The following is a 13,524-nucleotide window of genomic DNA, read 5'->3' as shown; positions in this document are numbered from 1 at the left end:
CTTAACCTGAAACTGTTCTTAACCTGAAGCACCACTTTAGCTAATCCTGCTGCCTCCTGCTGATGCCGCGCTGCCAGAGAACGATTTCTGTTCTCATCCTGAAGCAAAGTTCTTAACCCGAGGTACTATTTCTGGGTTAGCGGAGTCTGTAACCTGAAGCATATGTAACCTGAAACATATGTAACCCGAGGTACCACTGTATATGCTTACAAATGCCAAGGCTTCCTACTCAGACCAGCCTGGGCATTGAGGCACATCAAAAGCTAAGAATATCCTTCTTTGCCCATGTGTGAACACACCTGATGCTTCTGCGCTGAACAGCCCCCCACGCCCAAATTTTGAAAATGTTGAAAGAGGCCATCAATATCCAGCAGAAGAACATAGCATTAGTAGACTTATAAATCACAAGATTAGTGTCTGGCATCTCAAATGGAACCACCTCTTCCTGTAAAATCCTACCTGGGAACTTTCTCTCTCAGCTTCCCCCAAGAGGAATGCCTGGCCCCTTCATTGCCCTCTTTTAGGTGCACTTTAAATTAAGGTTACTAGATTTTTTTCAATGAATCCGGGGACACTTTTCAACTTCCTACTGAATAGATGGATTTTGTCAGGGGACTAATTTGTAAATCTCGGAAACGGGGACGTCTGGTAACCATACTTTAAATGCTATTTTTATTTCAGCAGGAATTGAGGGTGGGAGCTATGACTTCTTGTGCTTTTAAAAAAACTGCTGCTTTTAAATCACTTCTAACTTACTGATACAATTTATTTTGTTATTTGACTGTATTGCATTTTAGACACCATGAGTATTTCTTGCTATAGCAGGGTGGAACATAAATTACATAAATATTTTAAAAATTGCTTAGGGCAGGAGTTCAGTATAAGGTAGCTCCTTCTGTCTTCCAAAGTCACATGAAGTCTCTGACATGAATACTACTCATATTGATCCAGAGCAGATTCCAACATATAGTTAGCAGAGTAAAAACTTAAACACATTGCAGGATTCCCCAAAAATAGATCAGAGGCAATTAATACTTCACCCAGCAAAGCTTTACTGCTACTGAAGGCAAATGGGCATAATGGTCACAAAACCAATACATTCAGGGTTGGCACTGTCTATAAAGAATCCAGTTGCAGTAGACTTACAATAACTTATAATAAGACTAAAACCTTAACACTGAGCATACTATATACAGAACACCAGACCAGAAGAAAAGAGATAGAAAGTGAAACCCAAGCTCCTTCTGGCCTCTGATTATAGGCAGCATGACCTTGACAGAAAGAGATAACAGGAACAGTTTAAGCCAGCTGTACTCAGCTTCTCTGAAGGAATAACCCAAACATCATGAATAGAATAGACACTTATGTGTCAGCTAGAAACTTCCAGCTTGCACCAGTTTCTTTCACACAGAGAAGCTTCCAGAACCCTCTTGAATTAATTAGAATAGGAAAGACCTCTACACATCAGATCAATACTTTCTGCACCAAGAAAGGCAAACTAACAGTCTCCTCCTTCCAACACTGTTTGGAGCCACAGACCCCATCTCAGCTACTCTCTTGACCATACCTGGTTCTCCTCCAGTGTGAGGTCCCGGCCTTGGCTCTGGCTCTCTTCTTCCATGCGTTCCTCAAACTCCTGCCGGGCCTTCTCCACAGATAGCATCTCCTTCTCCAGCTCATCCATATCACCCTTGCGCTTTTTATACTGCTTCTGGGCATTCTGCAAGGACTTCTTGGCAGCTTCCAGCTTTTTTATCTTGTGGGACGTATTTTCCTTGGCCTTGATGTACTGTGGGCGCTTCTGGTTCAGCTCAGAATCCTTTTCCCTGCAAAACACCATGCTTTTGTTATGTATGGCAATTGCATACCCAGTTTCCATGAAAGCCCAAGACAAACTCCCATTCTAGATCAGCATGCTATAAAGTCAAGATGGGGAACTTGTGGCCCTCCAGATGTTCCTGGACTACAACTCCCATCAGCCCAAGAAAGCACAGCAGATGGTGAGGGTGATCAAAGTTCAAGTCCAGCAGCATCTGAAGGCCACAGTCTCTCCACCCCTGTTGTAGAAGTAGATAAAACAGTTCTATAATTCGGGGATAATGCGTCCAGCATTAATGCTCTCCTTATCAAGGCGCTCCTGATAAGCTTCCAAGGAAGCCCTAAGTTTCTCCCCAAACACTGTCTGAAGATCTCTGAAGTAGATTAATTGTAGTAACACTAAAATTATTTTGCTTGAGATATTCTTTCTATCTACAGTGGTGCCTCGCAAGACGAAAGAATCCGTTCCGCGATTCTCTTCGTCTAGCGGTTTTTTCGTCTTGCGAAGCAAGCCCATTGACGGCTTAGCGGCTTAGCGCTATTAGCGGCTTAGCGGCTTAGAAAAAGGGGGGGAAAGGGGGGGAAAGCCGCAGGAACTCGCAAGACATTTTCGTCTTGCGAAGCAAGCCCATAGGAAATTCGTTTTGCGAAGCACCTCCAAAATGGAAAACTCTTTCGTCTAGCGAGTTTTCCGTCTTGCGAGGCATTCGTCTTGCGGGGCACCACTGTATTGTTGTACATACATTTTAAAATTTTGACAACACTCTAAATCAATTTGCTTTAGGACAGGGATATCAAGGAAAGATTTTAGTTGGGATTAGTTAGCCCTGGCCTTAGCCTCAAAGTCCCCACACGCAAAACCACATTGTTAACTAAGCAACTATTGACCAGTTGTCCGGTACAATTTTAGCGTTTGTTGGTACACCTGATTTGTGTTAACACAGATCCTGTATATGCAGGAGACCTCATGGTGATTGGATCTGGGTTGGTGGAACCAAATCTCCAGGTTTTGCTTTTATAGTAGATCCCAGAATTCTGAAATTTGATTCTTTGCTTCCCACTATACTAAAACCTATCAGCTTACTTGATCTCCTTCTCGATTTGCTGCTGCTCTCTCATCACTTTGCCCAGCTCCTTCTTCTTGTCCTTGAGCTCATCCTCCACTCTGTCCATCCGCTTCTTATCCTTATCAATCTCTTTGTTTTTGGAGCCCAGCTCCTTGTTCAGTTTTTCTATTTCAGCTTCATTGTGGTACAACTTGAAGAGTTGCAGCTGGACTTGAGCTCGCACAACCTCGTCTTTCAGGCGCTGGTACCGATCTGCCTGTCCCCCAAAAAAGGAGAACATAAGGCATAAGCTGTGGCAACGCATGCTGCAAGCCTAAAGGACTTCTAATCCCAAGCACTGAACAGAGTCTCAAACTAAACCCACTTTACCTTAACAGCAACATCACCACACTTTTTGGGCTTCAATTTTATCTCTACTTAACCAGGCAGTAAGCCTCATTGAATTCAACAGGACTTACTTCTCAACAGACTTAGTTAGGATTGCACTGCTAGGCTCCAATCCTATCTTTACTTACCTGGGATTATGTCCCACTAAACGCAGTCCCTTTCAGGGAATCTAGGAATTCAGAAGCACTGCACTTTTTAAAAGTACTTAACAGGAGAGCAAGGAGGGCAAAATATGAATGTAACAAGGAAGGGCACCCTGAAGCCAAAGGAGGTGAGGGGAAGATGAAGACAGCTGTTAGGCCAATTTTATATTTAAGTAGAAAAATATGTCACAGAAGGACAAAAAGAATGAGGCAGCAAACAAAGAGAAGAGATAAGGAGAGAAAATAAGGAGGGGAGGAAAATGAAGATGCTTGAAAATAAAAGATAAATTCCTCAGAGTGGCTGGGTATAAAGAATAAAATTATTATTATTTAAACTAGAATTTTAATCGGGAAAAGGAAGTGAGTACATGGTTATATTTATGGGCAAAAAAATTGTTGAGATAACAAAACAGGGAACTGAGGGTTAAGGATTCATAACAGAAAGAGGAAGACATAGCAAGAAGGGCATGCCAAGTCCTATCCATTCTCAAAAGAAATGCCAGACCTCACCTGGAGCTAGAACGGGGAAATCCCAGACACTTAAACTGTTGTGCTGGTGCCAGAACACACGGAAGGCACAACCATGCCACCAATCACAGCAATACAGTACCTAAGAGGCAACTCCCACCCAACTGAGGACCAATAAGCAGCTTCATCCAGATAGGGGGAAAGAGATGGTGTTGATATTATCATAACCAGAACTGGCCCACTTTGACCATGACATTTTATGAGCCCAGGGGACTGAGGAGTGGAAGGAGTGATTTTGCTCTTTGGAACTGGATTTTTAAAAAAAATCAGCAGAAGTTGAGGGCAGTGTTGGTGGCTGAGGAGATAAAATGAGGAAGAATAAGGATGTGGAAAAGGTGGTCGAAAACAGATTGGATTTCCACTCAAACTGCAGAAAAATAAATAGTTTCCACGACTGAAGTGCCAAGGGATAGTGTGACAACATTCTGGACCCATAAGGAAAGCAGTCCAATAGCAGCTTTCAGTTTTTACCTCTTCTTTCTCCTGTTTAGCCTCCTTACGCTCTGCTGCAATGTTCTTTTTCCGATGGTAATTGAACTGAGTATCTTCTTCTGCCTTGACCATCTCCTTCTTGCGCTTGTCATACTCCTGAGCCAGCTCCCCCGAGCGACTGATCTCCTCAAAGAGTGCTGTGCGCTCCTTGGGGTTCTTCATGGCAATAGACTCCACCGCACCCTGGGGCAGTGAAAACAGGCAGCATCAGAACAAGCCAAGAGATTCATCTTATCTAGTCACCTCCATTCTTCTGGCATGGATTGAATAATATGTGACAAATCAGAGACACAGGTGCCACCAATGACACAAGCAGTGGGAGTCTGTGGCACAGCTAGACCCTGTAGGTCTGATTTTTTTATCTGTCTTTCCAGAACCACACTGCTGCCAGCTTCCCAGCTCAATAGGCTAGAGGCAAAACAATAGGCTAGAGGCAAAACAATAGGCTAGAGGCAATGGAGTCTGCATTTGTACTTTAGGGTAGCACTAGAATGGCACTATTAGAAGCAGGAATATAGGAAGATAAGAAGCAGCCTTGGACAGAGTCAACCACTGTTTACACCGACTAGTAGTGGCTCTCCAGGGTTTCAAACAGGAGTCCTTCCCAGTCATACCTGGAGATGCTGTGGACTGAATAGGAACCTGTTGGTTAGAGAGCTGAACTAGAACCTGGGAGACCAAGTTCCCCACTCAGCCATGAAGTTCACTGGGAGACATGGGCCTGTTACTCACTCTCAGCCTAACTTACCTCACAGGTAAGTTGCTGTTGTGAAAATAAAATGGGAAGGAGGAGAAGTACGTATGCCACCTTGAGCTCCTTGGAGAAAAGGTGGTATATAAATGTAACTAACAAACCAACAAGTATGTACTGCTCCACTGCAGAGCTAGAGCCCTTCCTCACAGCAGAAAGGTTTGTTAAAATAATTATTTGTTAAATTAAATGTTAGTCATCACTGGATCCTATTAGCTTGAATCTCACATCTCTGCTCTCCTCCTAGTAGGATTACATGAGCCCATCCCAGAATCCATGTGGAGCCCATACCATATCCCACAAAGCACAACCACTAGCCATGGTGGCTGTATACTACCTGCTGAAGGTAGTGTAACATTGAATACCAGTTGCTGGAAATCCCAATTAAGTGTACTGTTGCACCTAATTCCTGCTTGTGGGCTTCCCAAAGATATTTGATTGGCCACTGTGAGAACAAGACACTGAGTCAGTTAGACCACTGGCCTGATCTTACAGGTCTTATGTTCTTAAATGAACCTTTGCTCAAGTGTCAGCAACTCTGGAAGTGTTACGAGAAAGTCTGCTCATGTTTGGCTGTCAACGTGGACTCTGGGTGGGAAAATGCCAATAAATTTATGTTCTACTATAGCATGTCTGTTTGGGGAGATTATAAAGGGGGAGGAGGGCTTACCTGGAAGACTAGAAAGTTCCTAGCTTTGATTAGAATGCCCAGTTTCTCCAGCTCCTCACTGTATTCGCTCAGCTGTACCACTTTATTGTTTATTTTGTACTCTGATGAGCTTCCTAGAAGACAGACATCTCATTCAGTCAACACTAGAAACCCAAGACTTCCAAGTTCCAGAAGCTCCTCAACCCTACTCCCCAATTCTGAAGATGATAATAGGGTTGGAAGAATGTATTACAAAGGACATCCACAGAAAAAAAAGTAAATGTGAAAAGCAGGATGGGATTTCTTTTCTTTTTTATAATAATTTTTATTAAGAGTTTTGTTGATACAATAGAGAAAAGACAGAATAAACAGAAAATAAACATAAGAAAAAACAAGCATAAAATTTAACATCTTGCAGTACCCATCTTTTCTTCATCCTTTGGACTTCCTCACATCTCACGCTCCTGCGTTCTAAATTTATAATGCTTTAGCCAGCAACTTATCACCTTATTTCAATTCTTATTGAACACATTTCCAATATTTTGTCCCTAATTTTGAAATTTTTTATCTAGATCTTAAATATCTAGTTTTAAACACAATGTTTATTCAAAATTTATTTTTCTCATAAAGTTCACTCATTCTCATAATATCTATCAACTAACTTAATGGGCCCTGTTAGTCAAATCTGTCATCCTTCCTAACACTCATATAGTTTACAATGTTTTTGTAGATAATCCTTAAATTTCTTCCAATCCTCTTCCATGGCTTCCTCTCCCAGGTCTCGAATTCTGCCGGTCATTTCTGCAAGCTCCATATAGTCCATCATTTGCATCTGCCATTCTTCCAGCGTGGGCAAATCTTGAGTTTTCCAATATTTAGCGACGAGTATCCTTGCTGCCGTTGTTGCATACATAAATAATGTTCAATCGTTCTTTAACACCCTCTGGCCCACAATGCCCAGAAGGAAGGCCTCTGGTTTCTTGGGAAAGGTATACTTAAATACCTTTTTCAACTCGTTATATATCATTTCCCAGAAGGCCTTCACCTTAGGGCAAGTCCACCAGAGGTGAAAGAATGTTCCTTCAGTTTCCTTACATTTCCTACATTTATTATCGGACAAATGATATATTTTTGCCAGCTTGACTGGGGTCATGTACCACCTATATATCATTTTCATAATATTTTCTTTCAAGGCATTACATGCCGTAAACTTCATACCGGTGGTCCATAACTTTTCCCAGTCAGCAAACATGATATTATACCCAATGTCCTGTGCCCACTTTATCATAGCTGATTTAACCGTTTCATCCTGTGTATTCCACCTCAGCAGCAAGTTATACATTCTTGAAAGTAATTTAGTCTTAGGTTCTAACAGTTCTGTTTCCAATTTCGATTTTTCCACCTGGAATCCTAACTTTTTATCCAATTTAAAAGCCTCTTTAATCTGAGCGTAATGTAACCAATCTCGCACTTTATCTTTTAGTTTCTCCATACTCTGCAATCTCCAATTGTCTCCATCTCTTTCTAATATTTCCCAATACTTTGGCCATTTAACCTCCATATTGGGTCTTTTCACTGCTTTAGCTTCCATAGGTGATAACCACCTCGGGGTCTTGTTTTCTAATAAGTCTTTATATTTTGTCCAGACATTAAACACTGCTTTCCTGACAATATGATTCTTGAAATTCTTATGAATCTTAACCTTGTCATACCACAAATATGCATGCCAACCAAAAGCATTGTTAAATCCTTCCAAGTCTAAGACATCAGCGTTTTCAAGAAGCAGCCAATCTTTCAGCCAGCAGAAAGCTGCTGATTCATAGTACAACCTTAAGTCTGGCAGGGCAAACCCCCCTCTTTCTTTAGCATCAGTTAATATTTTAAACTTAATTCTGGGCTTTTTGCCCTGCCAGACAAATTTAGAAATATCTCTTTGCCACCTCCCGAAACATTCCATTTTGTCCACAATCTGTAAAGTCTGAAAAAGAAACAGCATCCTTGGCAATACATTCATTTTTATAGCAGCAATTCGGCCCAACAAGGAAAGTTTCAATCTTGACCAACTTTTTAAGTCCCTCATGATTTCTAACCAACACTTTCATAATTATCCTTAAATAGACTCAGATTTTTTGCTGTTATGTTCACCCCTAGATATTTTACTTTTTTCACCACATTTAATTCTGTCTCTTTCTGAAACCTTTCTGACTCTGAAGTTGTCAAATTTTTTTCCAGTACCTTAGTTTTTTGTTTATTTAATTTAAATCCCGCCACCCGACCAAACTCTTGGATCAGTTGTAATGCCCTTTTCGTACTAGATTCTGGCTCCTGTAAAGTCAAAACTAGGTCATCTGCAAAGGCTTTAAGTTTGTACTGTTTTGCTCCGACCTGAATTCCTTCCACCAACCGGTCCCCTCTAATCATATTCAGGAGCACCTCCAGGACCGAAATAAATAACAGAGGGGAAATAGGGCAACCTTGTCGTGTTCCTTTTTCAATTTTAAACTCTTCTGTCACCACATTGTTAACTATCAATTTAGCCTTTTGTTCTGAATAAATTGCATCTATCCCATTTTCAAAACCCCGTCCCACTCCCATCCCTTCCAAGTTTTTCTTCATAAACTTCCAAGAAATGTTGTCAAAGGCCTTCTCCGCATCTATAAATATTAACACTGCTCTTGTATTAATATTTGTTTGCAGAAGTTCCAAAATGTCAATAATATTCCTTGTGTTAGCAAACAAATGTCTTCCTGGGAGAAAGCCTGCCTGATCTTTATGGATCACATCACTTAAAACCTTTTTAAATCTGTTTGCTAGAATGTCTGCAAAAATTTTGTAATCCACATTGAGAAGGGAAATGGGGCGGTAGTTCTTAAGTTGTGTCTTTTCTAATTCTGATTTAGGTATCAATGTGATGAAAGCTTCTTTCCACGTTTCCGGTGCTTTCTTCCCCTCCATAATCTCATTGCAAACCTCCATTAGTGGGTATATCAAGTGATCTTTCAATGTCTTATAATATTTGGAGGTAAGCCCGTCAGGCCCTGGGGATTTGCCCAGTTGCATATTCTGAATGGCAACTTCAATCTCTTGTAGTGTTATTTTGCCGTTCAGGATTGATCTGTTTTCTTGGGACAACCTTGGTAATCCATTCTTTATCAAAAATTGTTCTATCTCTGCCTCATCTTGCGGCCCTTGGGTATATAATTGTTTAAAATATCTCTGGAAGCACTTCCTAATGTCCACAGGGTTCTGGATATTTCTTCCTTCAATCTCGAGGTTAGTGATCGTATTTAATTTTTGTCTCTTTTTCAACTGCCATGCTAGCAGTTTTCCACATTTATTTGCCGAATCAAATGATCTTTGTTTCATCAACTTAACTTTCCACTCCACTTCCTGATTTATCAATTTGGAATATTGTGCCTGGTGAAATTTAATTTCTTTCAAGATCTCCTTTGACTTCGGTTTCACTCTTAGCTTCTTCTCACAGTCTTTGATTTTCTCCAAGATCTTATCTCTTTTCTCATTTTGAGCTCTTTTCTTTGCAGCGTTCTGTTGTATCAGAAACCCCCTCATAACCGCCTTACTTGCGTCCCAGATGATTCTTTCTTCCACCATGGTGTTCAAATTTATCTCAAAATAGTCCTTCAAAGCTTTTTGGGCCTTTTTAGTAATCTCCTGATCTCTGAACAGGTTGTCATTCATCTTCCATCTAAAGGAGCCGGTTGGAATTAGTCTCATATCCATCTTTACGGCATTATGGTCGGAGCAGGTCTTTGGGCAGATTTCCACCTTTCTCGTCTTAGGTGCCAGACCTCTAGTTATCCATATTTGGTCGATTCTTGTCCATGTCAGTTGGGCTTCAGAAAAGAATGTTCCCTCCCTTCCCAGGGGGTTCTTTGTCCTCCAAATGTCAATCAAGTCCATATTGTCAGTCAGTTCAAAGAAAGTTTTAGGTAGTCTGCCATCTTTTGTCGCATTTAGGCTTTGAGACTTGTCCATATTGGTTGATGCCACCCCGTTCATATCTCCCATCATAATGATGTTATCATAGTCCAGATAGTCCAGCATTGTCTCATGCAGCTTCTTATAAAATTCCGATTTCCCCTCATTTGGTGCATAGATTCCCAATATCAAAAACTTTTCTCCCTGATTCTGTATCTCAATAGCCAAAATTCTTCCTTGGTCATCTTTAAATAGAAATTTTGGTGACAGGCTCTCCTTTGCATATATCACCACTCCTCTTTTCTTAACTCGGTCCGAAGAGATAAATTCTTGGCCTAATCTTTTATTTATTAGCACTTTTCTATGGAGCCTAGTCACGTGTGTTTCTTGCAAACAGATAATGTCCAATTGTTCTTTTCTCAATATGTGAAAAATTCTTCTCCTCTTTTATGTTCCAACTCAGAAGTTGCAGAGACATCCTGAACAAATCTGTTATTTCTCTGGTGGTGGTATCTTTTTCTCTGGATCTTCAGGTTCCAAGGGTGCAGGTGTAGATAGCAGTCCAGGCCCAAAGGGTGTTTCAATCCCTTTCTGAAGGTCCTCTCCGTAGGCAGTCAGAAATTTATCTCTATCTTCAACTGTTTTAATTTTAACCTTCTTCCCTCTGAAGGTAAAAGATAAGTCCCTGGGGGAATTCCCACCTAAAAATAATTGAATTGCTCCTCAGCAATTTAACCAGTTCAAGATAGGTGGATCTAAGGTCCAGAAGTTGTTTCGGAATATCTTTGTAAAGTTCAGCTCTTGTACCCGAAATGTCCAGTGACTTTTCGTAGTGTAGGCCTAGTATTTTATCTCTTTCCTCCTTCGATCTCAGAATTATCAAACAATCTCTGGGCTTGTCTTTCCTTGCCAACCTTCCAAGTCTGAAAGCCGACACAATTTTAAAATCCTTTTCCTCCTCTAAAGGCCAGAATTTAGAAAATTCTTTAGTCAGGAACTCAATTAAATTTCCTTGTTCAAGTTCTGGTATTGACTTCAATCTTAAATTATTTTCCCGGTTCCGCAATTCTATCATAGACAAATACATCTGTTGCTCGCCAACTTGTTTGTACAGTGGTTTCACCTCTTGTTCTAGATTTTCAACTTTTTGGCTAGTTGCCTCAGCCAATTTGCGATTTTCTGCAGTGGCTTCAGATGTTGTCTTATCACATCAGATAGCTGTCCAATTGATTGTACGTTCAGAGCCACTTGTTCAGTTATTCTGTTTAAGCAGGCTGCATTTTGGTCAATCTTGGTCGTTTGTTCATCCACTTTCTTGTCCAGAGATTCCAATTTTTCAAAGATTTTCTCTAGAATTGAACCAGATGCTCCTGCAGCCATATCTTCCAACTGTAATTGCTCAGCTTCTTCTCCCCCTGCCGACGGCAGAGTAGGAACAGAAGATCTACGTGCCTGTGAGGCTAAGGCTAAGGTTGTTTGTCTAGTTCTTACTCTAGCCTCTTTTTTTTTTTGCACCACTCATTCCAGTTTTGTCTAGTAATCAAGGTCAAACTGAGTTGTTCCCATGGGAAAGCAGCAGCCCAGAGAGTAAACAGTCAAATAGGAGGAAAGGAAAGAGAAAATAAAATAAAGTCACAACTGTAAATCCAAAATCCTCTAGAGGGAGCTCAGAATATCTTGAGGGAAGAAGCCAAGTCAATAAAAGTCAATAAAGTCCAATTTAGTTTCCAGGAATCTTCAACTTAACTTATATTTAGCAGAGTTGGTTTAAAAGGCATTACATTGTCTCTAACAAGTGCCCAGAATGATGTTTCAATGTAACCAGTCCATAGACTCAGGTTGTAACAAACCCCAATTACAAAGTGTCAAAGTCTGCAGTCTGACAGCTCTATTATTCAGGCAGTCCAAATACCTAGGCTTCTCAATAAAATTGTAATTCCAGAAGAGGTTTAGCACAGTCCAAATAAAAAGAATAAATCACAAAGATAGTTAAAGTCCTCACTTCGCACAAAAGCAGCTTCAATAAATGCACAGATCAGTTATTTTTAACGCCTCTTCAAAGGCTCCAAACGTCGAAATCTTTTGCTTTGAAGTTTAAGCAGCAGCGGAAGACGGACTTCCTGTTTATATCTCTCCGCTTTTAGCCGAATTTATAATAGTTTTAGGCTCAGATTTTACAGTCTTTTCTTACTCACGGATTGTTGCTTTTTGAAGATCGAATATTTCCAGGAAAAAAGGTCAGCGCTCAGCGACAGCAGCTGTGCGGCTTCACTCCACGGGAATAGCGATCGACTCACAGCGCCGCGATACCCCCTCCACGTTCCGGAGCCCCTTACGGGGTCCCTTCTGCGTTTCTGGGGCCGCTTCTGGCGCCCGCCGAGTCCCACGACCACAGGCTCTTGCTACCTGTGGGTTTCCGATGCGGGTCTCCGCTTCGCTGTAGTGGACGACCCGTTTTCCGCGGAGCTTCCCCTTCACAACAAGAAGAGGACTGCCATTGCCGTTCGCGCCGCCTCCGGAAGTGAGCAGGATGGGATTTCTTTGGAAGAATGCACTAGCAGATTTAGGCCCGATAGGCGATTGAGAAATAAGTTCTACAGGTACTTACTTTCATGTAAGCATGTAAAGGCTGCACTATTATTCACACTTTCAAGGAAATAAGCCCCACTGAACACAATGGGACTCACTTCAGGACCTCCCCCCACATGACCCCTTTCAGAGTAGCCCAGTCTTCTTTGCTCAAGCCACCCAGCAACATTGCTTACCAGAGACTCCAATACTACAGCATGACACACACCCAACCATTTCCTCACCCTGCCCCCAAAGCTCACCTACTATGACCCTTGCAAAGGTACGATCTTCAGCCCCATCTTCAGAGTAAACCATGCTGACAAATGCCCGATTGGCAGCTGGCTTCCCTACAGGGGCTCCATGGATCAGGTCTCGCAACGTCTTTACTCTCAGATTGCTGGTTTTCTCGCCAAGCACAAAGCTGATGGCATCCATGAGGTTTGACTTGCCTGGATGGAGGACAACAAAATAAACCATGATGCATTTTAGCAAAAGTGCCATATGGCTTTCCCTCAGGGTGTCATATGAGCTTTCACTTCCTGGGCCCTAAAACCATTGTAGCACGTGCCACAACCCTGTAACCTGTGAAGATTGCCTCTGAGCATATACAAATTTATTTCTTGCTTTGAATGCCTCTTCTGATCTGGGATGGGCACCCCATGATTTGAACCTCTCTCTAAAAAAATAAGCACTCCCCTTTCCTGACAAATATCACCACTAAGAATGTCCCTTCTCAAATTTCACACAGTTTGGGGGGAGTGCCTCCCCCCCCACACCCTTTGTCGCAGTAGGGTGCCTCCTCCAGCTATTTAAACCCCAAACTTTCATAACCAAATTGCTTCTCATGAATGCCTTCCCTCTACCTGCACCGTTATTTTGAAGAAAAAACCCCAGTTGGTCGGGTTTGTCTTCTCAGCAACTGCATGACGGGGGGGGGGGGCTGCAGGTGCGCCTGTCAGCGGGCGACACCTGGTTCCAAACAGACCAACGAAAAAGCGTCCCCCCCCATTCCGCCCCAAATGTGAAAAACTCTCTCCGAGCGGTGTAGCCGAGAGACTAGTCCTTCACAGCTGACAGAAACGCGCGAAGCAAGTTGGCGCGCCAAGGCGGAGGCCTCCCTCCCAGGACGGCGGCTCGCCAGGCCTTCCCCTCGCGGGACGGAAGCGCGCCGCCCCAGCC

General features: G+C 42.2%; 1 protein-coding gene across 1 annotated transcript in view; it reads right to left on the bottom strand.

The window, feature by feature from the left end:
* SMC1A (structural maintenance of chromosomes 1A) overlaps window positions 1–13,524 on the bottom strand; it is a 33,981-nt gene that overhangs the window by 20,192 nt on the left and 265 nt on the right. The window contains exons 2-6 of the mRNA XM_079958671.1: window positions 12,606–12,794; window positions 5,857–5,969; window positions 4,415–4,618; window positions 2,903–3,141; window positions 1,568–1,826 (exon numbers count right to left, since the gene is read on the bottom strand). Coding sequence (XP_079814797.1) covers window positions 1,568–1,826; window positions 2,903–3,141; window positions 4,415–4,618; window positions 5,857–5,969; window positions 12,606–12,794 — 1,004 coding nt within the window. The remainder of the gene's footprint in view (window positions 1–1,567; window positions 1,827–2,902; window positions 3,142–4,414; window positions 4,619–5,856; window positions 5,970–12,605; window positions 12,795–13,524) is intronic.

The sequence above is a fragment of the Podarcis cretensis genome (genome assembly GCF_951804945.1).
Source record: "Podarcis cretensis genome assembly, chromosome: 17".
Classification (NCBI taxonomy): Eukaryota; Metazoa; Chordata; class Lepidosauria; order Squamata; family Lacertidae; genus Podarcis; species Podarcis cretensis.
Note: the sequence above shows the minus strand (reverse complement) of the source record. Positions and strands in the feature narration are given on the sequence as shown.